We start from the raw sequence: 26,305 nt of genomic DNA, 5'->3' as shown, positions 1-26,305 counted from the left end.
TTGATTCTTTGATGGCTCTAACTAAATACTGCGTTCTAGGCTACAAACTATATGGCAAATTCCTTTTTACACAAAATGAAAAGCCTTTTGCATGGACAAGCAATTTTTATTGGTGACGCTGGTAAAAGCAGATTTCGCACTAAATGAAATTTCATTGGATCTGCCCATAAACTAACAAGATGTGTGAATTCTGAATAATTTAGCTCAGCGGCCTTATTTTATGTCTGGAATATCCTTGTTAATGGGAAAACAACTGTGCACATGAAAAATAATAGGCCCACACTTTGTTTCTATTTTCAGGCTGCAATGTTCAGTCATGTTATGAATTAATGATTCAGACATACCCTGAAGCAATCAAAGTAATTTAACATTACCATTAAAAAATAATTTGGCCTAAATGAGCTCTATACTTCAGCCTTGTATCTTCTGCCTGCCGTAATATTTTAGATGTTCTTCTTGCTGTTACTATAGCCACTTTAAAATTGGGAAACTATTAAAACACAGGGTGCACAAGTTTTTCCAAACACTATGTATGAAGCAAAAGCTACATAAGCAATAATGGATTGGAACTATTTCATGTGCTACAGAGATCTCTGCATCCTTTCATTTTATTATTTTATTTTTCAGCTGCAGTTTTCTGAAGTGCTTATGAGATGGCGACAGTTTTTCCACCAACTAGCTGCAGACCAGGGCAAGGCTGGACTGGCTGCTGTTGAAATTGAATTGGAAGTGGAGAAACTGCAGGTAAGTTGATGCAAGCAGTACATTGGAAGCACTTACATGTAGGTGGTCTTATAGTTACCCTCTACCCGTCGACTGGACTCCGCTCCAGCCAAAGGCTGCTGTGTCCCAATAGAAAGCGAAGTGACGGGAGCCTTTTACAACCATGGGTGAAAAGCAATGAAAAAACTTTATTACCAAGTGATCATCAATACATGAACTGGTATAATCCTAGAGACCTTTAACAAAACCATGCTGTGTCTAGTCACCTGACGCGTTTCATGCCTCACTTTGGAACTTCATCAGAGGTTGCAAGCCACAACAAATTTGCAATAGGGCTGCACTGAATCTAGTATTTGGTTCAGGATTTGTCTGCACATGCCACAATATTCTGATTCAACTCTTCAAGTGCAATTTTTAAATACAGTAGAACCCCCATTTTACATTTTTCACTGGAGCAGAAAAAAATAGTGTAAAATCTGGGAAAAGTATTATGCATAATATATACAGTCATAAAAAATGTTTATACTGCAAATAATTCACTCTACTAAATAAAATTTTATTCCTGAACCAACACGTGTAAAAAAAAATGTATGTGTAATATTGATGTGTAGGCAGCCATGTCAGGTCATTGTGTCTGGTCATGTGCTTTCAAAAGAGCCAGCACTTGATGATGGAACTGCTTTCAGATAAGCTATTGTTTCTCCTACTCAATGTAACTGGAGGAGTCACAGTGAGACTTGGATTATTACTATTCAGTGCTTCCAGTGATTTTTACTACTCTTATACTGCCAGAGAGCTGTTTCTTGTGTCATGGATTTGTTACCTTGTTACACTCTCATTGTTCTGTTGATAGGCTGCTGGGGGGGGGGAAAGGGAGGGGTGACATAACTCCAACTTGCAGTAAAGAGTGACTGAAGTTTATCAGAACACAGGTCACATGACTGAGGGCACCTGGGAAATGGACATATCTAGCCCAATGTCAAATTCAAAATTAAATATAAGAAAATCTGTTTGCTCTTTTTAAAAACAGAATTATGCAGGAGCAGCACTATTACTGCGGTTTGAAAAAAAGCATGTTTTTTGTGACAGAATCTTTCATTTTATGCTTGTTTTTAAAAAGAAATAGAGGTATGGGATCTGTTATGTGGAAACCAGTTATGCAGAAAGCTCTGAATTATGGAGAGGCCATCTGCCATAGACTCCATTTTAATAAATAAGTAATTTTTTTTTTCTCTGTAATAATAAAATAGTACTTTGTACTTGATCACAACTAAACTATAATTAATCCTTATTGGAGGTAAAACAATCCTATTGGGATTAATTCATGTTTAAATTATTTTTTAGTAGACTTAAAGTATGGACATCCAAATTACAGAAAGATCCCTTATCCAGAAAGCACCAGGTCCAGAGCATTCTGGATAACAGGTCCCCCAAGCCTGTATATTTTAGTTCTAGGAAAGTATAAAATGCTTACGTTTTGTAAGCAAATTTGAAAAAAAAAAAAAAAAAGATTATATGAATTAAACATAAGCTCCTGTGATTACAATATAATCACTAAATTGTCGGAGTTAAATTGCAGAACTGTGACGTTTACTACCACTCCCCAGAATTGCTACAAATTCCAATTGGATAATTTGTTCACCTTTCTTTTTAAAGTATCTGCAGATAGATCAGGTTCCAGCCTATTCATTCCCTAATGCAATGCCAGCATGATAGAATGTTGAAGAAAGAAGTGAACTGGGAAAAAGTACTATATTGTCTCCTAGGGCAGTAAATGTGTAAGGCAGTAGGGAGGCAATAACATGAATGCTATATTTTCTTTTGCCTTGCCTGTTTAGGTGCCAGCGACCACCTGCATATCATTTTTATTGAGTTTACTATCTAGACAGGGATTTAAGAAGTTAAGACAATCCATCAATAATGAAAGGTGGTGATTAAAAAAAAAAAAAAGCTGAATTGCAAAACAATGATTTTATTATGCAGTTATTGACAATATGATAAACTCTTTTTAGGAACAATAAAGAGATGAGTGTATATTTATATAACACAAACAGTGTTTCTATTGTACCATGATATTGCCTATAATGGCCTCATCACAGGCCCAGGAAGCTGCCTGGTGAATGAATAGCATACCTATCGTCATTACAGCGAGAGCCGTAATCTTTAACTTTTGTGTCTAAACTTGCCCATTTAGATTAGCCAGATGTTGTGTTTGTCAACTTGGAGACAATTCAATGAGCTGGATCTGTGTTGTCCTGTGGATAGTTGGTATTGCTTGGCATTTTGTTTATGAGGTAATTATAATAAGAATAAACCAACTGCCGCAGTATGTACTGAGTAAACATTTTCAAAAGTTATGCTGAAATCTAAGCCATCTTAGTCCGGTAGGAATGGGAAAGATGGCTGTTTTAATGGTGACTGAATGTTTCCAAGGAATTTGGGTACAGTAATAAATTTTAAAGCTCTAAAATGTCTGCAAATAAGGGTTGAAACAAGATTACATGAGCCAAAGAAGAGAGGTGAAAATAGACAATACTTATTATTTATGTTCTAATGTTTATATAGCACTGCTAACTCTACTTATAGACCAGCCTGGAGTATTAACAAGCCCACAAGTTACATGTTAAAAGAAATACCTAATAAATAACCTGTTTGTATTTCAAACAATATGTTATGGCATTACAGAGTCAAGAGTTAAACATAACATAATGTTAAAGATCACTTATACATGCATAATAGTTCCACTACAATACTTCAAGATTTGCCAAATGTATGCATTTCTCACCGGGTAGCTCATTCGCCAACATTTCCTATGCTTGCTTATTCTTCAGAACTGTTTTTCAGAACCGTTTTCAACTCAAGAGTTGGTTTCTAACATGGTTATGATTGAAAAGAATACCAGGTTAAAGTTTGTGTTGGGTTATATATGGTGCTATTGTAGTATATTACAATATACTAGCTAGTGATGTAACAGGAAGTAATGTGATTAATTTGTACATGCTCATGTTGGAGAAGCTCTAAAATAAAACTAAGTTTTGCTCAGTCTTGTGTCTGTTAACTCGGCGTAGCCACATCGCACATGACGTTAAAAGGGTAGAATGCTATCTGATTGCATGAGCAGTGGGCAAAAAATAACTAATCTGATATTTTTATTCCTATTTCGTGTCCTTTGTAACATTATATGCTTAACAGATATGAACATAAAAGACCAAAGCTGATCCCCCATTTAATGCAGAAGCAATGGATTAAACTGGGACACATCAATGGCAGCTTTTGTGGTTTCTTCATTCTTAACAGTTAACACAACCTTAAAGGAGAACTAAACCCCCTGCAATGTTAAGTCCCCACTGGCCCCCCTCCGTTTGCCCCTTACCTGCCTCCCCCATGCACAGTCCTACCCCAGAATTCTATCCCCTCTTGAAATAGTGACCACACATGCAGAGTTAGTGCAGCGGAGCTCACAGGCGCCATCTTCCGGTGCTTCTGGTTTTCTTCCAGCTCTTCTGTAATTTCCATCTCTTTCGGCGCATGCACAGTTATTGCATACCAAAAGATTACTCCAGCTGCGCATGTATCATTCACAAAGATTACTGAAGTGAAGAAGATGGCGTCCGTGAGCTCCGCTGCACTCACTCTGCATGTGCCGTTACTATTTCAAGACGGGACAGAATTCTGGGGTAAGACTGCAGGGGGAGGCAGGGAGGAAGCCAACAGAGGGGGGCCAGTAGCGACTTAATATCGCAGGGGGTTTAGTTCTCCTTTAAGGTTGTGTTAACTGTTAAGAATGTGCAGTCACGATTTCAAGAGGGGACAAAATTCTGGGGTAAGACTGTGAAGGGGGGAGGCAGGGAGGGGGGCCAACAGAGGAGGGGGCAGTGGGGACTTAACTTGCAGGGGGTTTAGTTCTCCTTTAAACTGTCAATGGAAATTGCTGTAAATAAATGTAGGAGAAATGAAGGGTTCATTCTCCAGTTTCTCAGATCCTGGTTCTATAACAAGCCCTGTGGTAGGGAGGTTTCCCTAATTGACTTGGCTTATCAGTTACTGTCTATAGCTTATATAAAGGGAGTGAACATATGATTCTTGGCACTCCATGTAGTACAGGTATGGAAATCGAAAAGCTCCAAATTACGGAATGCCCGTCTCCCATAAACTCCAAAAAAATTTTTCTTTTTTTTTCTTTGTAATAATAAAACAAAACCTTGTCCTTGATTCAAGCTAAGATATAATTAATCCTTATTGAAAGCAAAACCAGCCTATTGTGTTTATTTAATGATTTTCTAGTAGACTTAAGGTATGAAGATCCAAATTACGGAAAGATCAGTTATCTGGAAAGCCCCAAGTCCCGATCATTCTGGATACCGGGTCCCATACCTGTAGTAATATTAGTGTGGAGTTCTGCTTTCTAAACGTTTCCTCCACTACCTTACGATGGCCCAGCTTAAAGGGGAGTTAAAATGGGTTGGTGAGTGATTATTTGATCACTAACCAACCCATTCCACCTGTTGCATAAAAGGACAAGTAATGTTCTAAAATATACATGGATATGTTTCAGCACCATATCTTAACTGAAAATGCCCATTTTCCCTTTCCAGATTAGATTCCTTGATACAAATATTTGTGTCAAACTAGGCTGCTGACCAGTGCAGTACTCCAAGGGAATTTGAAATTGCAAACTGAAGAGCTTCTGAATAAAAAGCTAATTAACTCAAAAACCACAATTAATAGAAAATGAAAACCAATTGCAAATTGGCTCAGAATATCACTCTTTATGTCACAATAATGTTTATTTAAAAGTGGACAGACCCTTTAAAGAATGGATAAAATATGTGAATTTTTTTGAATGTTATGAAATGTGTGCACACTGAAAAAGTTGTATTTCAAAGTTTAAATAATTAAAACTGTTCATAACATGGAACATTTTAAAGGTAATTTATTACACTTTTCTGTATTTAATAAATTATGTATATGTATAAAAAGTATATCTAGAAAATAAACAATTGTATATGTATTGTACTGCATGAAAGCACGTTGATCTAAAGCAATATATAATTATATATATTTTTTTCTTCGTAGGAGAGCCTAGCAAAATTAGGAATTGCAACAAAAGATGAAAGTCATAACTGGTTCAGTGGAGAAAACCTTGGGCTGTCTGGGTATGTTCTATAAATGTTTTTGTACTGTGCTGTCCTGTAAAATGGCATAGCTTATTAGATTCTCCTTTACATAACTGGGAACTGATTAAGAATGAACTGATTTAAGCTGGCCATTCATGAAGAGATCCGCTCGTCGGGCGACATCGCCAAACGAGCGGATCTTTCACCGATATGCCCACCAACGCCAGGGCTATATCGGGGTAATCCGAATCCGGCCCTAGGGTCGAACAATTGGATTACAACGGGGAGCAATGGGCTCCGGCGCGTCGGTCGGTGGAAAAATGAATCTGATAAATTGCCGAAAAGGACCGATATCGGCAGCTTTATCTGCCCGTATATGGCCTCCTTAAGACGCTGTGTGGACTTATTTGGAGAGGTAGGTTGGAGCTTGATGATGAAATTTTCAATGTAAAGAAAGATTTAGCTTAAAGGGAAATTGTATTGGATGGCATGGACAGGTTTATTTGCCTAGTTAAGATCATGGGCTTCAAAAATCTTACGGTCTATAAGCTTAAGATTTTCGAAGTCCATGATCTTAACTAGGTAATGAAAGAAAGCCAAAGAAATAGACGAGATCATGTATCTTAAGCATAGGACTTACTGTATCAATCCAGAGGTAGAGCAGAGGTCTGTACCTATATTGATTATTGTGAATCTTTACTAATCTGTACAGCGAATTACATCAAATAAGACGGTTCTCTGAACTTCAGCGGCTTTCTCATCATCTCTACAGAGCAAACTTAAAATAAAAGCAACAAGCTGCTGGGCTAATTAATTACTAATCATCTCTGACACAAACTCCACAGGTTCCTTGTTGATGGGCAGTTCTCATTGAACCTAATAATATTTTTTTTTTAAACTGATTGTTCAGAAATCTACATTTTCATAGGACTGGTCACTTAAACCATGCAGAAAAATGCCTTGTGTAAGCCTATGGTTGTTTATTTGCATCCCAGCATCACCTACTTTCATGCAACTGCATTTGGATGAATTGGTTATTTAATTGTTATGGATAAAGGGGTGATTTGGTCAGTTTTATTACTGTACAAGGAATGTAGAAACAGATAGATCAGCCTTTAATCTGAGATGAATGGTAGGAGACAGGTTTATATGTAGAGGACATGATATTTAGTTTGTGGCACATGATATGTAGTATATGAGGCACATGATATTTAGTATATTGGTGGAGATGGCCCCTCTATGGATAGTTGCCAATACCCTCGCAATTGTGATGTCCATATGAATATACCCTTCTTATTCATTCTCCTTCATGCCACCCCATTGAAGCTCAATCTCTATTGTGCAAGTAAGCACAACAATGAGATTTTGGATATTAGAGAGTTCTAAGGATATATATTTATATCTTTATTTATATAGCTGATTTTAACATGCAGTCGGTTATTTTTTAAATATCTGTCTATTCTTTCTTAGTCCAGTATGTGGATTATAAAGATTTACTGTAATTTAAAGAGGTTATTCAGTAAATAGCTGTGTGTGTGTGTATGAGCAGTTTTTGTTTGGATGCGACACAAATGTCAATAGGTCAAAAGTATGCTAAGTTTTGTTCCATTCTGTATTCCACTTTTTTCCAAGGTCAAGTTATATCTAATTACCAGCACCTTGCTGTAGTTTGTGCATGTCGCATCTTGAACCTCCACTATTTCCAGTGTCAGCTGTTCTTTAATATATGGCAGACCCTTTAGAAGAAATGTTATTGTTAAGTTCAAAAAGGTCATTTATTAATGCATGTATTTAGACATTTTAGATATTTTTATTTTTATAGTTTTTAGTGCCATGATTACTAAAATGAATGCCCGTGACCCAAATATCAACTCTAATGTATCACCACCCTGTAATGTTATCTATATTTTTTTCTATTATATTCGCATAAATGTCTGTCATGCTATGCACGAACGGGTGCAATTAAGGAGAAAATACTGCACTGATATCATTTTCTTGCAGTATTTCTGTGGTAAAGCTGTCATGTTTAATGTAGTATTACATAGAAATATCACCTGTTCCGGCGAGGATGAAGGTTAGCAGAATTCTCCCCAATAGAACAATCATTAATGTGTGTGTTACTTTGTATGCAGCAATATATAATAGCCAGGACTGACTGCATCTGCAGCGTCTACAGGGTTAGCGAGGGATGCTTTATTACAGTGCTCTGAAACCTTTGCTAGTATTCTTAAATATCAATATTAAAATAAGGCCTTTGGGAGGAAATGAGAACATTCTCAATATGCTAAGATGTATCAAATTCAATACAGGTATGGGATCCAGTTATCCAGAAAGCTCTGTATTATGGGAAGGCCATCTCCCATGGTCATTTTTAAACATTATTTCCCTTTTCTCTGTAATAATAAAACAGTGCCTTGTGCTTAATCCCATTCCCAACTAAGATACAATTAAACCCTTATTGGAGGCATTGTAAAACCAAAAGTAATTTGTAAATGGAATTGCTACTTAGAGCAATATCTGTCTGCTGCTATTCCGACTCTTGACAGAATGTGGCAGAAGCTAGATGATAAACATGGTATCTTGGCCGGAGGAGAGCTGACTTCTATGATATTGCTTCTTGAGTTAAGTTGCAGTGGCAGAACTACCGGGAGAGCAGGGGGTGTGAACGGGCCATTGCCCGCACCCCCTCAGGGCCCCCCAGGCAGCTCGCGCGCTGCTGAAAATGAGGCCGTACGGTGGGGGGCGGGGTCCGGCTGCGCGTCATGTACCAGGGCCCGCCCCCCTCTAGTGACGCTACTGTTAAGCTGGTCATATATGCCCAAGTGAAATTGTACATCATTCATTTTTGTTGAATCTTAAGAACTTGCGTGATGGGCAAGCTATCTCAGGTGATTACTTTTTATCATGGATTTGCCAGTTTGACAGGGAATTTTTGTAGGGGAGGCTAAAAGCATTAATATTGTTAATAAGTGTGTTTTGACTATAACTATATGCTCCAAATTATAGGCAGGCCATCTCCCACAGAGTCCATTAATTCAAATTTTAATTTTTTTTTATTTTCCTCTGCAATAAAACAGTACCTTGTACTTGATTCTAGCTAAGCTCCATATTGGTGGCAAAACAATCCTATTAGGTGTATTTAGGGGGGTTACTTATCAAAGGTCGAGTTTGTGAGGTTTGCAAGGGGTTTTCTACCTCTAATAAACTCAAATGTTTGCTTATTTATGAAAAAACTCGAAAGAATGCAATCGTGGGGAAAACACAAATACTTGAATCGTGTTATCAGCGAAACAAAACTTGAATAGCTCGAACTGATTGAGGCTAAAAACAACTTATCTTCAAATAGTTCAAGGGACCTTTGACTTTTTCATGACCTTGGCAGGTTTAAGCAGTATTTTTTTTTAGATTTGAGCTTTCTGCAGCTTCGGGGCAAAATAAATCGCGAAAAATGTGAGGGTTTTTTTTTAGTCGAAAAATTCAAGCTTTTACTGAAACTACCCTCGAAAACTCAAATTTTTCGGGAAAAACTCAACCTTTCATAAATAGCCCACTTAATATTTAAATGATTTTAAGCAGACGTAAAGGATAACTAAAGCCTGACTAAAGAAATAGGCTAGAAGTGTTGAACATTATGTTTCGGGTTTCTGTACCAGCCCAAGGCAACCACAGCCCTTCAGCAGTAATGATCTGTGTCTCCAAAGATGCCCCAATAGCTCCCTATGTCCTCACGTAAGAATGATTACAATGTTTTATTTATCCAAACAAAAAAATCCGGACACATCTACTGTTTGTGGGATGCATCCTAATTCAGCCAAAGTTTCCTCTAGGACAATTTTTATAACTACTTTAGTAGTGAATCTCTAAAAATGTAGGGACCAAACTACAAGTATAGTTAATAATGTCACATGAAGACTAGTCTTTAGGCAGGTTATGTGCAAAAAAACTTGGAAAAAAATCTTGGAGGGCAACATCTATACTAAGGCACTGTAATGGGGATACAACTGTTCATTCAATAGTGTACAATAATATATGTCTACAGAACTGACCTAAAAATATATCCATTTCCCATTTAGGACAGTGGACTTGCTGGACTGGAACAGTCTGATTGACAGCAGAACCAAGATTTCAAGACTCCTGCTTGTTCCAAATTTACAGGTATTTAACTGAATTGTACTGAGGGTTATACAAGTTGGCTAGCAGACAGAGGGGACTGCACCGAGGTTAACATTTAAACATTTATGATGGGTTTTCTCCCCTTTAGAGGTCTGGATACATATATTGACTATTTTATTTAGAAATGCCATTTTAGAAATAAGGGTTTGAGTTCGGTCCGGTAGTTCACTACATTTTTTTTTTACATTTGGACGAATAGAAAATGTACGGTCTTGGTGCATCCCTAATGGTGATTTAAAAAGAAACACTTTGGAGAAGCAAATCAAACTGGTCACATGATTTTCATTCTATTTTCATTGCAAATATATTAAGGCAAATGATGCACTTACGCAGACAGCAGCAGTTATTTATCGGGGGAGCAGATCTGGGCCGTCCGACCCTGATTAATGGGGTTATTTATTAATTGTTGAGTTTTGGTTTCTCAAAAATTTGTAAAACGTTTTTGGAGAGTAGTTTCACTAAAATTTTTCACTGAAGCTGCTAAAAGCTCAAATCCAAAAATACTCCAGCTAAAACCTGTCGAGGTCATGTAGAAGTCAATGGCAGAGGTCCCTTGAACCATTTGAAGATGTTTTTTGCCTTAATAATTTTATTTATGCTGGTTTGTGATCGAAAACTGGATATATTCAAAGTATTCAAGGTTTTTCAGTCTATAAACTCAATAAATTTAAAGTATTTGAGTTTTTTTCCTCGATTACATTCAGTCTGGTTTTTTACATTATGATTTTTTTCATAAATAAGCAAACATTGCAGTTATGAGTTTATTCGAGGTAGAAAAATCCTCACAAGCGCGACCTTTGATAAATAATTTTTGTAAAGTCTACAAAAATTATGCAATCTAGTTTTGATATTTTTCAAAAGTAGTGCTGAGCAATCTGTGCTATATATATATATATATATATATATATATATATATATATATATATATATATATATATATATATATATATATATATATATATATATATATATATATATATATATATATATATACACATATATATATACTCCAAGCTGGTGCACCATTCATCCAAATCGAATGCCCAGGTGCCGGTCATGGAAATGATAATAATAAACAAAAGAGAGACAGCACTCCAGGGACTTTCACGGAAAGTCCCTGGAGTGCTGTCTCTCTTTTGTTTAATATATATATATATATGTGTGTGTGTGTGAATGTTTAAATATAAACCTATATGAGGGAGATAAAAATATGAACGTGCGTAATATATATTCACCTCTGTCGTTACTGAGAAGCAATTCCACTAGACTAGTATATCTTCTGGTCCTGACAATTCCTCTGCTCCTGTCTAACAGCTTCATACAATAGCAGCTTCCTTTTTTTTGGCATATTTCTTACAAAATGTATTAGAACAAGATATGAGGCGGAAAAAAATATATATAAAAAAAACCCCATATATCTTCTGGGATTTGCCACCTGCACGACGTGTGAAATTTGTGGCTCTGGCTTATTATCAGCATGCTAAAGAATCAAGCAATTTTACAGGAGCATTCTGTGATGTTTAATAAAACTGTGCCACCATCTGGCTTATAGTAAATCTGCGGGAGTTTTTAGCTGGCAGGTTTGAAGACCACTAGAAAGCGACTGAACGTTTCTGTTCTGTGTGTGACTGTGACCCATGTATGAGAGATTGCTCTTTATTGTATTTTGACCTTGATGATGATGATGAGTCTGTCATGAACAGCGCAGGGTGACCTTCAATCAGTCTCATTATCTGCATTTTATTTATACGGCAGCACAGAGCTTTTTTTTTTTTCCAACGTTCCTTATAGCCAGCATAGTCTTTCCCTTGCATTCTAGAATGGAATAATATACAAACTCATTTCTTTACTAAAAGTCTGAACTGGCAGTTGTTCAACTTTTGATTAAAGATTTATTTAATATGTACTGTTTAAGGTATTTTACTCCCAACCTAATACAAGAGTCGGATACTGAGAACTGATACTTAAACGTTCAATAGTTTTATGATGTTTTGCTAAAATTTTCATTACTTGGTCTGGAGTAATTTTTCTGAATTTTGTTGATTTGTCCTAGTGGAACGGGGATATATATTCTAAAATTACATGTATATATATCCGCACCAATGTATAAGGGGGAAAAATACCCACATAATATTTTGTATAAGCAGTCTAATAAAAAAATCTAGTTTAATACGCAAAGTACTATTTGTCTAAAGGTGGCCATAGACACCTAGATAATATCATACAAAAAAATTTTCGTACGATATTCGGTGCGTGTATGGTTGGAAAAGAGCCGGGCCAATATCAGCAGAAAACTTGGATATCGGTCGGCTTATCAATCGGGCTGGACGGAAAATTGTGATTGTTAGTGCTGAATCGTCAGATACAGGTAGGATTCTATTGTTTCTATATGTATATCTGTCAATTCAGCTCTACACGTATGTATTGAAACGAACAATCTTTCCTGGAAAGACTTTTTCTGAGAAAGATCGTAATTGTTATGTCTATGGCCACCTTTAGTTGGGAAACTGGGCAGCAAACTGGAAAATGAGGTTCAATGTTAATAAATGCAAGGTTATGCACTTTGGAAAAAATAATATAAATGCAAGTTATACACTAAATGGCAATTGTTGGGAGTTTTTCTTAAATGAGAAGGATCTTGGGGTTTTTGTAGATAAGTTGTCTAATTCTGGGCAGTGTCATTCTGTGGCTACTAAAGCAAATAAAGTTCTGTCTTGCATAACAAACGGCATTAACTCAAGGGATGAAAACATAATTATGCCTCTTTATAGGTCCCTGGTAAGGCCTCATCTGGAGTATGCAGTGCAGTTTTGGACTCCAGTACTTAAGAGGGATATAAATGAGCTGGAGAGAGTGCAGAGACGTGCAACTAAATTGGTTGGAGGGATGGAAGACTTAAATTATGAGGGTAGATTGTCAAGGTTGGGGTTGTTTTCTCTGGAAAAAAGGTGCTTGCGGGGGACATGATTACACTTTACAATTATAATATAAGACATTATAGCAGGGGACCTTTTTACCCATAAAGTGGATCACCGTACCAGAGGCCACCGCTTCAGACCAGAAGTAAAGAACTTTCATTTGAAGCAACGTAGGGGGTTCTTCACAGTCAGGACAGTGAGGTTGTGGAATGCACTGCCGGGTGATGTTGTGATGGCTGATTCAGTTAATGACTATAAGAATGGCTTGGATGATTTCTTGGACAGACATAATATCAAAGGCTATTGTGATAATAAACTCTTTAGATAGTATAGATATGGGTATATAGAATTTAATTAAAAGTAGGGAGGGGTGTGTGAATGGATGCTGGGTTTTGATTTGGAGAGGTTGAACTTGATGGATTTTGTCTTTTTTCAGCCCAATTTAACTATTTCACTATGTACTAAACTTTTAATACTCTCTAAATTGTGGTCCCACTTTTTTTCTAATTCAGAGTGGTCAGCTAGAGCCCCTCCTTTCCCGATTCACAGAGGAAGAAGATCTACAGATGAAAAGAATGCTTCAGAGAATGGATGTCCTTGCCAAGGTTGGAAACATATTGCCTTTAGATTTACTGCAGTACAGTGTTTTTCCCTTCCATACTTGTCATTAGGTGTCAATGTATAAAGTTGATAATAGAAAGCGGCACTCAGAAGTAATAAAACGGCATGCAACAAGTGGGTCACTATTCATTTGTGTTCTCTACTGATAATGCATTCTGACATTCTTGCAGATAAATCTTGGAACACAACGTGATACATGGCTGATGCCTTTACACTTTTATTTAACTTTAAAAAAAAAAAGTTTGCTGAAAATATTTATCTGACAAATGTAATATTTGTTGATTGATATGCTTAAATGTAACGGGTTTATTGAAGCTGACCCTGGATTTATTGCATGCTATTAGTCAACAGTTGAAAGCTTGCTTTCTTACACACTGCATGTTCCAATCCAATACCCAAGCCATAGAGCTGTAAAGCTGCAATCATTCTCCATGGTTTAGCAAATCTATCAAAAAGACTGTACTGGTTATTGAAAGAACCATAAAGGGGACCAGTTACTCCTGAAATCTTGCACTCGTTTTTACAGCTTATCTTTTATAGGGGAATAATTAACTTAAACTATGAAGGAACACTTCACTATTGCATGCTTCAAGGCAGCATCTAATCACTGTTTGAGTACAGGTATGGGACTTGTTATCCAGAATGCTCGGGACCTGGGGTTTTCTGGATAACGGATCTTTCCGTAATTTGGGTCTTCATGCCTTAAGTCTACTAGAAATTCATTTAGACATTAAATAAACCCAATAGGCTGGGTTTGCTTCCAATAAGGATTAATTATATCTTAGTTGGGATCAAGTACAAGCTACTGTTTTATTATTACAGAGAAAAAGGAAATCATTTTTAAAAATTTGGATTATTTGGATAAAATGGAGTCTATGGGAGACCGCCATTCTGTAATTCGGAGCATTCTGGATATCGGGTTTCCGGATAAGGATCCTGTACCTGTACCATGTTAATGTAGCAATTGGCTTTAACAGTTATGTTACATCTAAATTCATGCCGCCAGTAGTGATGGGTGAATTTGTTTTGCTTCGCCAAAAAATACGCTGATTTCCTGAGAAATTCGCAAAATATCTAAAAAATTCACTAAATGCATTGAAGTCAATGGGCGTCAAAACTATTTTGACGCGCCACAATTTAGATGCCTGTGACAACTGTTATACGCGAGCCTATTTTGGCCAAATGCATTAAAGTCAATGGGCGTCCGAATAAGTTTATGAGCGCGACTATTCTGATGCGCGCCCAAATTTATTCGCCCATCACTGGCTGCCAATAAAAGGGGATACCCTGTCATACACCCAGGCCAGTACTGGTTTACAAAATAGACCCTGGCGTTTCAAGTACAAAGAAGCCCAAATAGCCCCCAACAAGCCCAATAAGTGGGGACTAGTGATGTGTGGTCACCCGACCTTAACATGCTGGTCTTCCACTCTCACCCGACCCTAACCAGACGGGCGCCTCTCTTTATATGCCAGCTGTGATGTTAAAAAAGGGACGGGGTCTGTGCAAGTATATAAATGAGTGCGCCAAGAGGGCAGTGGGTGTGGCAGCCAGAAGACGTTGGCTGAAGCTGGCCCAAGCCCGTCTGACCTGCTGGCCAGCCTGCACATCACAAGTGGGGACATCATTTTAAGTAAAAAGGAATAACGTCTGCCGCAGCAATTACTTGTTAATGCTGTAGTGTAGAGACATGTCCAGATTGTAATCTCCTGGTACTATTGTGATTTTCTGAAAGGCTAATCATGCCAGGGAATACTGATAGTACAGGCTAGATAGTTCACATCATAATTCCATAACTTCTATAAATCCACAGGCCAAACGCTTGGCTTCAAACATAGACATATTACTGAACTTTGATTGGCTGGTGCAAACCTGAATGTACCCCACAATAAAAGGATATAAAGGTGGTTTGAATTCTGTACAGCATACACATAGGTATTATAGAATATGTAATAGACCATAGTTTTGGTATCTAGTTTTTATTTTTTTTCACAGCGTAACCTACCCATCAACAGAATTCCTGATGGGTTTAGCGGCTTAGCAATTTTATGAATGTGTGTGCAGCAGTTTTGGTCATATTAGTAGAAATTGTATTATAATTTTAACAATACAGGTATGGGGGCCTTTTATCCAGAATGCTTGGGGGCTTCTAGATAAGGGGTCTTTCTGTAATTTGGATCTCCATATCTTGTCTATTAAAAATCATTTAAATATTAATTAAAACCAATAGGAATGTTTTGCCTCCAATAATATATATTTGTTGGGATCAAGTACACGTTAATGTTTCATTATTACAAAGAAAAGGAAATAATTTTTAAAAATTGTAATTATTTTATTTAAATGGTTTATGGGAGATTGCCTTTCTCATAATTGAAGCTTTCTGGATAACGGGTTTCTGGATAATGGATACTTAGCGATTGAGTGCTTGCACAACCCCTTAATTTATCCAAGAATGTGTGTTTGGTTGGGGGTTCCAAAAAATCAGTCTCTGTAAATATTTGTTTTGAGAGTATTTTCTTCATAACCGTAGTAGTAACCCTATGTCAGTTGCTTATTAGTTGGCAGAAATACATATTATGCATCTCTCGAGCAGTATATGGTATAAACCGTATAAATACATAAAACCAGAAATGAAAAATTGGCTGGTAGTATTTACTGTTTGAAATGAAACAATGTGTTGGTTGTAATGGGTAACTAGAGGTGAGCACACTTTGTATTACATTACCCTGTTAGATGATGTAGCTGTATTTCCATTATGTGCATTATAAAAAGCTGTCGGTATTTTGTCTTTCCTCTGAACTGCACCAAGGTGAGAGAATACTTAGATGAGGCTGTACCATTTTGTGGCTTTTGTGTGTATACTGTATGCATTATTGTTTTGGGTATTACATATGAGCATGATGTAGTGTATAAGTGTGTCCTGTCAAAATACTCAAAGCAACTTGTGCTTAAACCATTTGGTCAAGTGTTGACATAAAAAGCTTCTTTAAGGTCTTTTTAATATTTATAACTAGCGTCATTAACGCCATGCTTTGTACTTCTAAAAGGCTCACTCCTTCCTTAGAAATGTCAACCCTATTGCTAAGTCTTTGAAATTCCCTAATAAGCACAAATTTAAATAAATATCTAGTTGCCAAATTTATCTTTGATAAAGAGATTCAATTTCAATTGAAGCAAGATAAACACAATGTCAAGCACATGTTAACATTGCAAATTAGTAGTAACTCCCATAAATAAATGTTCTTAAAAAAAAAAAAATCTATATCATTCAACTTGACTGGACAAAATTAACCTTTCACGTTTTTTTGTAGCTTTGAATTTGCTTTTACTTTATATTGCAAAATTGCACAAATGGAATTGGTTCAGTTTATTTTTGTCAAGCGTTCAACAAGTCTAACAGGGCTGGAAGAACACAATAACTTACATTACAATACATTTCTGTATTCTTTTTCTTTCTATATCTAGAGAGCCTTGGAAAAAGGAGTTCGGCTTATGGTCGATGCAGAACAGACCTACTTTCAGCCAGCAATCAGCCGGCTGACCCTTGAAATGCAGCGCAAATTCAATATAGAGAATCCCATTATCTTCAATACATATCAATGCTATTTAAAGGTGAGTGGTTGAAGGCCAAGGAGGAATTTTTCCGCACATCGTAACAGCTACACTTTCATTGAGGGCCATCTCCTCTAAAGCAACTTTGTCAACAGGGTCACAGTGATGTTGTTGTACATGAAATCATTAAATCCAGGTCTGTGAAATGTTAATCTGTAATTGAGGGTTGGCATCCTTGACTTGGGAAGGTTGATTTTTCTTTACCCCCTCTCTTCTTTTTACCTCCTTCTTCACTTTCCTATTTATCCCTACTCTTTCTTGGCACTAATACTATACAGTTCTCTTAAATCACACGTTCAAAAGCACATACAGTAGAACAGACCTGCAGAGATCAAACTATATAAAGTCATTCAGCTTTATTGCATTTAACTCGCAAATAAATCTGCACTTGGTCTAAACTATGCTTTAGCTGCTGAATAATAAGTACTCAAGCTACAAGTACATTAGAGGACATTATAGACAAATAGCAGGGGACCTTTTTACCCATAAAGTGGATCACCGTACCAGAGGCTACCCCATTAGACTAGAAGAAAAGAACTTTCATTTGAAGCAACGTAGGGGGTTCTTCACAGTCAGGACAGTGAGGTTGTGGAATGCACTGCCGGGTGATGTTGTGATGGCTGATTCAGTTAATGCCTTTAAGAATGGCTTGGATGATATTTTGGACAGACATAATATCAAAGGCTATTGTGATACTAAGCTCTATAGTTAGTATAGGTATGGTTATATAGAATGTGATTTAAAAGTAGAGAGGGTGTGTGTATGGATGCTGGGTTTTCATTTGGAGGGGTTGAACTTGATGGACTTTGTCTTTTTTCAACCCAATTTAACTATGTAACTATGTAACCTGCATTCTACAGATAGCTAGCTGCTATAGACAAAATACAACAATTAATTGCACAAAGAGAACATATTTGCTAGGGCATAACTTTATCCTCAGTAAATGTATGTATAATAATTATTACACAAAATTAGGTGTTGGGACCAAGCTTATACACCAGCCCAAGGCCCTTCATCATATGGTGCACTAAATCTAAGTCTTTATACCTCTATAATCAATAATGTCCTGTCAACAATTTGCACCAACATTTAACCTTGTTGGCCCACTATGAGTAGCTTTAAAGCAAAAGCAAGGAAGTTCCTAAGCCCCAGCCCACCAAGATGCAAATACTGACTTTATATTATTTCTATTTCTATTGATTGCAATTCAGCCTTGTAGAAATATTCTTTTATGGGTGTTTTTTGCTTGGCTGGAGTTTAAGAGTTTCCCTGTTTGATTTTGAATGGCGGGTGGGTAAACTTGTTCCTATTGCTTATTTAAACTCTGGTTAACATTGTTGATGGGGGATTCATGATTTCAATTTACTCATCTTTTTGCAGGAGATGTGTTACAAAGGAGGAAGGATCCTGAAATCTGTAACATGGGTGGTTTAATCATATACCATGGGGCCCCATAGGCAAATTTAAACTGGTTATTCCAATAAAGTGCCCCAATCTCCAGACACGTGGTTTGCTACTGGTGTTGTACACAGAATATAATGCATTATACTGTACCATGCCCATAGACCTGTCAATCTAGTTTTGGGGACTAAACCACAGGAACAGCGACTTGCCCACAGGGTCATAAGTACATTGCACTGGAATTAGGGATGCACGAATCCAGGATTCGGTTCGGGATTCGGCCAGGATTCGGCCTTTTTCAGCAGGATTCAGATTCAGCCGAATCTATCTGCCCGGCCGAACCGTATCCTAATTTGCATATGCAAATTAGGGGCGGGGGGAATTGCGTGACTTTGTCAGAAAACATGGAAGTAAAAAATGATTTCCCCTTCCCACCCCTAATTTGCATATGCAAATTAGGGTTCGGTATTCGGCCGAATCTTTCACACAGGATTCGGGGGTTCGGCCGAATCCAAAAAAGTGGATTCGGTGTATCCCTAACTGGAATGACCCAGACTTGATTTTTGTTACAGACACTTAGACATGGGGTGTTGCATCTCAGTATGAATTAAATATTCCTTGCTTTTCTATTTAAAGGAAGCATATGACAATGTAACAGCTGACGTTGAATTGTCCCGAAGAGAAGGCTGGCATTTTGGTGCCAAATTGGTAAGAGGGGCCTATATGCAGCAGGAAAGAAATCGTGCCGCAGAAGTGGGCTATGAGGATCCCATTAATCCCACATATGAGAAAACAAGTGAAATGTACCACAGGTAAGTGGCATTTAAACAATGAAGAACTGCCATATTATAAATCCACTGTAGTGATGGAAGCCTGCAGCACTCCTGCTATTGCCTAATCAACCCCCCTCCCCCAGACAAACTGTACTGACCACACGGACCTTTGATTTTACATTAAAGATGCTTTTGTTTTTTTATAAATGTAATGTAAGGTTTACACAGAGGCCACAAAAATGTCTTCAAATCTGGTCCGGTGTTTAGTAAATCTGTTTTGAAAATAAAATATGAAAAAGACAGTTACTTGGGGGTACTTGTATAACTATACAACTGTATTTTTGTGTAGAAAGCATATCTGTAACATTGTGGTGGCTAGTTTCCATGTTGGCATCAAGGACAATGTTGTTTTGAATAATCTACTGAACTGCAATGAGTTATTTTGATACTATTAAACATCAAACCACCCATAAACGCTTTAAAAGGTCATCACTGGATTTATATTTTGGCTAATGAATATAGACAAGCTTTAAAACTTGGTTTATGTTGTAGTTTAATACAATTACGATCAGGAAAAAAAAATGATTAGCTTCATTCTGATTGGGACATATTCTTTTTCTGCCAGAGATGGCTCATTGCGAGATGGGTTGAATCTCTTTCAGTATCATGAACCTGTAGGCTTCAGATAACTGGGGAAGTATTTCTATGCAACTGGCTCTGGAATATTTATGCAGCAAGAGCATTGTGATGACCATAAATCTGATATCAATATAAATATTTGAAAAATGTAGCAATTTGGGCATGCACATTTTTTTTGGAAACCAAACAAAGGAGTTGTACTAAATGTCTGATAACGGCAAAATTCCTGTGCTGCTGATTAACTTGTCTTGGCTTTAGTTGCCATGCTTGAAATGTGTCCTTTTTGTAGTTGTTTGTGTTGGAAATATATGAATAGGCTTTAGAAAAGTCTAATTGTAACCTTGGCATATTTTAAAAGTTTACAAAGGGCAAGAAATACGTTTTGAATATGAAGTACCACGTCTGATGTATCTATAATACTCCGGAAGCCTGGCACAAGTGTATTTCAGTGTTAATCTCTCACTATTAGTGATGAGTGAATTTGTCCCGTTCCGTTTCACGAAAAAATTTGCAAAACGGCAAAAAAATTTGCAAAACACATTGAAATCAATAGGCGTTAAAATTTATTATACTCCCAACTATTTTTTATGCTTGTGACAATTTTTCTCACTCCAAGTGCATTTAAGTCAATGGGCGTTTTATCTAGTGACGACTTTTTGTCTCTTGACTTTGACTCGGCAAAAAAAATCACTTATCACTATGTATTTAATAACCAACGGTATTCACAAGAATTTAGTAGACTGTTGGGCTCCTCACAACTAATCCGTTATGATATATATAAGTAGAACATGTATGATAATTATAAATTGTAATTCCAAAGAAATCCAGGATCTAGAAGTGTGGTTCACACCAATATTGATATGAATTTATCAAAACTGTTTATTGACTGCTAGAATTGACTTCTCAACATGGAGCATGGAAATCCTATAATTTTGTTGTATTTGTAAACCAATACCAGTAATTGCTGCTATTGCATAATTTTATTATGTATTTCATCCTATAGATGTCTTGATTATATCTTAGAAGAGATCCGACACGATCGCAAGGCAAATGTTATGGTGGCCTCACACAATGAAGACACTGTGAAATTCACGCTCAAGAGGTAGGATTTCCTTTGCATTTGTTTAATGTAGCTTGTGTTTTTTTTTTTTTTTTTTTTTACTTTATTATGAATAATATGGATGTAGGAGAGCACAGAGCAGTTTTGCTAGAGGGGGGGGTTATGATATTTTTAAAGCAATGCTGATATTTACCTGTTGAGAATTGTAAGTTATGCAGAAGGCCCCTCAAACGAAACTCTATGTCCTGGCAATGTCACTTAGTTGTGCCAAGATTGCTTTATTTTCAGAGCTAGAGAAGCACAAAAATACAGCCCTGAGTACCAGAAGTCTTCAGTCTCAATGGGAGAATCCCAACTTCTGGAGCTCAGTAAGGAGGAAGGCTGTGTTTTCAGGCTGCACTTAGGAATGGCACTACTGCATGGTGTCCTGAAGATGGCACTACAGTTATGGCACCTGGTACCTAGAATGCTTGGAACCTAGGCTTTTCTAGATTAAGGACCTTTCTGTAATTTGGATCTCCATACTTAGCTTACTAAAAATAATTAAACAATTAAAGAAATCCAATTGTTTTGCCACAAAACTGATTCATGCAGCTTAATTAGGGTCAAGTACAAAGTACTATGTTATTACTAGACCAAAAAAAAAAATGTTTTTTAAAAATGTAAATTATTTGATAAAAATGGACTCTAGGGAGATGGGCTTCCCATAATTCAGAGTTTTCTGGATAATGGGTCTCCAGATAATGGATTAAATACCTGTACTGCATCACAGAATTTTCAAAGGTAGATGTGAAAATTTGAGGAATATAAGGGCATTTATGCATTAGATGTGGGCATAGGGTGATGCTTAGATTGTGAGTTTATACTGTGTGTGCGGATGGAAACAACAAAGCCCTTCAAGGTGTTCTAAGTGCAAAAGTATTTTAAAAGAAACTCAAGGTTGTGTTTTATCGTGTGTATTATCCAATCATGCTGTATTAACTTCAATGTAAATAAATGTTTTCTAAATTCCCTCTCCCCTTTTTTTTATTCCTTACAGCAGAGCCAAACATGTATTGCCTTAGTACTATACATTATGCTTGCATTCCGCAGTGTATACACCTAGGTAATGCAAAAATGGCATCTGCTCTGAACCCCCAGTATCAGTTGGGGTCTCAGGAGGGAAGATCATTGCATAACAAATAGTGGAGGTATATTATGTAAGAACTGTCACATGTGTGGTATATACATTAGGATTGTTCAACCTGTGACCTCCAGCCACTGGGGAATACTAGAAATGATAGTCCTTAAATAGACGAAGGTTGCATGTTGGACATTTGACTTACACATATTTATGTTTAATGACTGTGTGAGCAGTAGTGAACATTGACTCTAGAGGCAAATTTCATCTGGCAGCATGAAACTGGCACTTCATCCAACTTCAGGAAGGCCCCATTTAATGAAGTCATTTAAGTGAAATGAGGATAATTAGTAATTATATCAGAGAAAATGATCATTTTTTTTACTCCCATTACAGAACAGTAATTGAAAGACTATAATTAAAGTTTCATGATACTCTGCTCTTGCAGGTTAATACTCTGAAATGATAGCTGCTGCATGCTTTTCCCCTTCTGTATTTATCATTATGACCTCTAATGGTAGATTATTCATCTATATTTTGTTGCTCTTTATCATGGCAAACAATGTGTTGCTTGAACCATAAATCTATTTATGTAAACGGAAAAATCCATGTAAAAAAAGCAGTACATCAATATTATCATGCTAATGTTATCGTCATGCACTGAAAGAAATAGCTGGCAATCTCATTACTCATCTGCTGTTGGATTAATGTTGTAACCACAGGACTTTTTAATGTCATTTGTGATCTATCAGGTACAACGAAAGCACTTCAGAGATCTCTGTATTGCTTTACCCTAGCCCCTGATATACAGTGCACTTCACATTTTACCATCAATCATGTTTAGGAGATAATATGGATGATTTAACTTATGCGATGTACTAGCTGTTACAGTAACTATGGTTTATTTGCAGTAAATGGCCACTGTATAACGTTAGTACTGAACTGTGAACCCAAGCTAATGTTGCATTAATAGTTTGATCCGTTTATGAAGGTAACTGAAATCTTGCATAATTGCTTTTATTGTAACTGCACATTGTTGTTAGTGCATATAAACATTACAAGCAATTTTAAAGGCAAAACATTTTTCACACTTTCACAATAGTTAACTCAGTACTCAGTCTATTGTCTATACCCTCTACAGTAATTTATAAAGAAACTGAGTCACCAAAGAGTTATGTGACCATTTCATATAACGTAGGTAGCGTAACTCTGAAGTGACTGTTAATATCTTTATAAATTTTAGTAGGGGGTACAATATTCATTATAATTAATAAATGCCCCAATGAGGTCCAAACATTGGATGCACAGGTAAAGCCTAATAAAAGTTTTCATTCACAATAACATCCATCTTGAATAACAAACCATCTGCAAGTGTAATATTGGGAGGGGTGAGGGTACTTTCACTAAGTAGACTGAAGAATTGGAATGCACAGTGATTCGGAATAAAATAATATTTTTCAGATAAGGTCTGAAGATGTTTCCACCGATATTGATTTATTTTTGATACAGCACCCCATTGAAATTTGTTTGAGTATGGACATACAATCAGCTAAATAATCAATATAGAAAATATACTCTAGAACATTTTATACCATCTACAGGCTTTTGTGTCTGTGCTGATCCACTAGAAAGTAATTACCAATGTTTATAGTCCACTGAGCATAAGGGTTCTTTAATAAACTCTCGTTATTTTGAAGAGAGCACCACTTCATACTACAGAGATAAGGACATCTTGAACAACTTTTCAGAGACTGGTTATACAATCTATTGATGTTGTCCTGGCAATAATGTTGAAAGCTGTGGTCCTGTTTGCAGATTTATAGTCCTCAAACCTTGGAGATATACAAACGCCTTTACTTTCATAATATATTTGTTTGCAGAATGAATGAACTGGGCATTTATCCTGAGGAGAACAAGGTTTATTTTGGCCAGCTTCTGGGTATGTGTGACCAAATAAGCTTTCCACTAGGTGAGTATTAATACAATATATTTTATGTAAATATGTCTATATCTAAATCTATATGTATGAGTATGGTCATCGCAAAACAATTTATAAAGCAGCCATGCACACATCAGACACAGTTTTACTAAAACTTGCTTATATTCCATCGTTCTTCACCAATAGTGGTAAAGCGAAGGTAACTGGACTTGTTCAGTAATCTTGAAAATATTGCACCATTCATCCAAGTGATTTTCTTTATTTTACGTCCTGTAGCATATCACTGCTAGATAATGAATATTACAGTCCAGATAAATGAGAGCCTTTTTCAAAAGTTATTGACTTGATCTAGATCTCCGCTCTATTGATGTAAACTGAATGTCTTGCCTGCCTCCTCATTCTGCTGGTAGATACCAGGAGATAACACTAGTGATGGGCGAATTTGCATCGTTTCGCGGGAAAATTTTGCGGATTTCCCACGAAACGGGGAAAAATTTGCAAAACGGTGTCGGCGTCTCGTTTTTAACACCGGTGTCCATTTTTTTTATGCCGGCGTCCGTTGTTTGGACGCCAGCGACAATTTTTTTTTTTTTGACTCCGGCGAATTTTCGTGGCCGTTTCGCAAATTTATTTGCCAGCGGCGAATCACGCAAATTTGCCGTGAATTTGCGCCTGCCAAATAAATTCGCCCATTACTAGGTAACACTATCTGCATTTGAAAGTATGTTATGTTCGCTCTAGGGGACTTCTGCTGCTTTATTAGCCAGTCAAAAAGAACAGAGACCTATGTAGGCAAATGTGGAAGTAAATGTCTAATACTGCATTTTGGTAGTAAACCATGTTCTTGTAAATATGACCTATTCGACCTGTCTCTTGCCTAACAATATAATCTCTGTAATCAGACAGGCACAATTTTTTATTTTTTTATAGTAATAATCCAAATAAAAAAACTTCCATCTTGTGAAACACCCCTTATAAATCCTATCATTTCTGCTGACACATGGATTGCCAAATTGGTGTGTTTGTAGTAATTCCAGTGTTACAGGCAGGAACTGCCTCTGTTATTTCAACTAGGTAGGAAGAAGAGGATGCAGTATTCATTAACCAGATCATATTTCGTCGTCATTATACTTAGTTACATCATTGTACTTAGTTACATCAGGTATCGGTTGAATAATTAGGTCAGAAAGGGCATCCCTGCACTGAAGGATTGAGGCACTTTTGCGGAATATGTTTCCACTGTCTCCGTCACTAGTTAAGGTCTCCAACACAATGTGTAGTAGGGTTTTTTTCAGCCAGTCAATTCAGCATCCAAAAATACAGCTAAACCTGTTGAAATCTTGTAGAAGTCAATGGAAGATGTCCCTTTTCCAACTGAAAGATCTATCTTTCCTCCATGGTTTTTGAAGGTGGTTTTTGTGCGACAATACAACAAAAATCTTAGTTTTCATAAGACAAATTGAACTTATGACTTATTCCCTTTAACGCTTTTTCAGTTTGGATAAATGACTAATATTTATGGAAATTACTTTATTTGCAGTTTCAAAAAAATTGAGTACTAAGTAGTAGTAACCCCCCCTACACACACACACACATATAGCATGTGTAAACGGTTGCCTTCGGGGACAAAAATGAAGCCCACTAAAGTATCTTCAGTCCATTGTTATTTCAACATTTAGTAGTGTTAGAACTGAGGCAATTTTGTTTTCCATTAGATTTAGAATAGACCCAGACAATGTCTACACCAGGCCGTATGTAACTTAGCTTTTTCATCTTGAGAAACTCTTCTATCTCACATTTTCAAAAGAAAATTTGCACCGCAGGATAATCTATAGTTGGTAAAATCAAACAAGAGCTTGTGACACCGCTTTATATCCTCAGTTTCCATCAGCTAACAGTCTGCCAGACCTACACAAGCATTCACACTTTTGGTTGTTTTATTCTGTTCATTAAAAGCCAGTTAGACTCTTCTTTTGAGAACAAATCTGCCACATATCTATTTGTCCATTATAGCTAATCATGTGAGATAATATTTTAAAATTCCTGAACTTGTAAATCTTTTGTATCCTGATCCCCTGGCCTCCTCCTGAATTTATCTATTTTTTAACTCTAATAACTCATAGATAAAAAGCTCTATGAGAAGGGAAAAAATTCAGATAGCTGATAGCATTTCAGAAAATTGGGGATACATTTAGAAAGATGTTATTGA

General features: G+C 36.7%; 1 protein-coding gene across 1 annotated transcript in view; it reads left to right on the top strand.

The window, feature by feature from the left end:
• Window positions 1–26,305, top strand: part of prodh.L (proline dehydrogenase (oxidase) 1 L homeolog) — a 61,203-nt gene that overhangs the window by 32,596 nt on the left and 2,302 nt on the right. The window contains 8 exon segments of the mRNA NM_001096016.1: window positions 628–744; window positions 5,800–5,879; window positions 9,914–9,995; window positions 13,444–13,536; window positions 17,018–17,164; window positions 19,202–19,377; window positions 20,981–21,079; window positions 24,038–24,126. Of these exon segments, the coding sequence (NP_001089485.1) occupies window positions 628–744; window positions 5,800–5,879; window positions 9,914–9,995; window positions 13,444–13,536; window positions 17,018–17,164; window positions 19,202–19,377; window positions 20,981–21,079; window positions 24,038–24,126 (883 nt within the window).

Source organism: Xenopus laevis, chromosome 1L (genome assembly GCF_017654675.1).
Source record: "Xenopus laevis strain J_2021 chromosome 1L, Xenopus_laevis_v10.1, whole genome shotgun sequence".
NCBI lineage: Eukaryota > Metazoa > Chordata > Amphibia > Anura > Pipidae > Xenopus > Xenopus laevis.
Note: the sequence above shows the minus strand (reverse complement) of the source record. Positions and strands in the feature narration are given on the sequence as shown.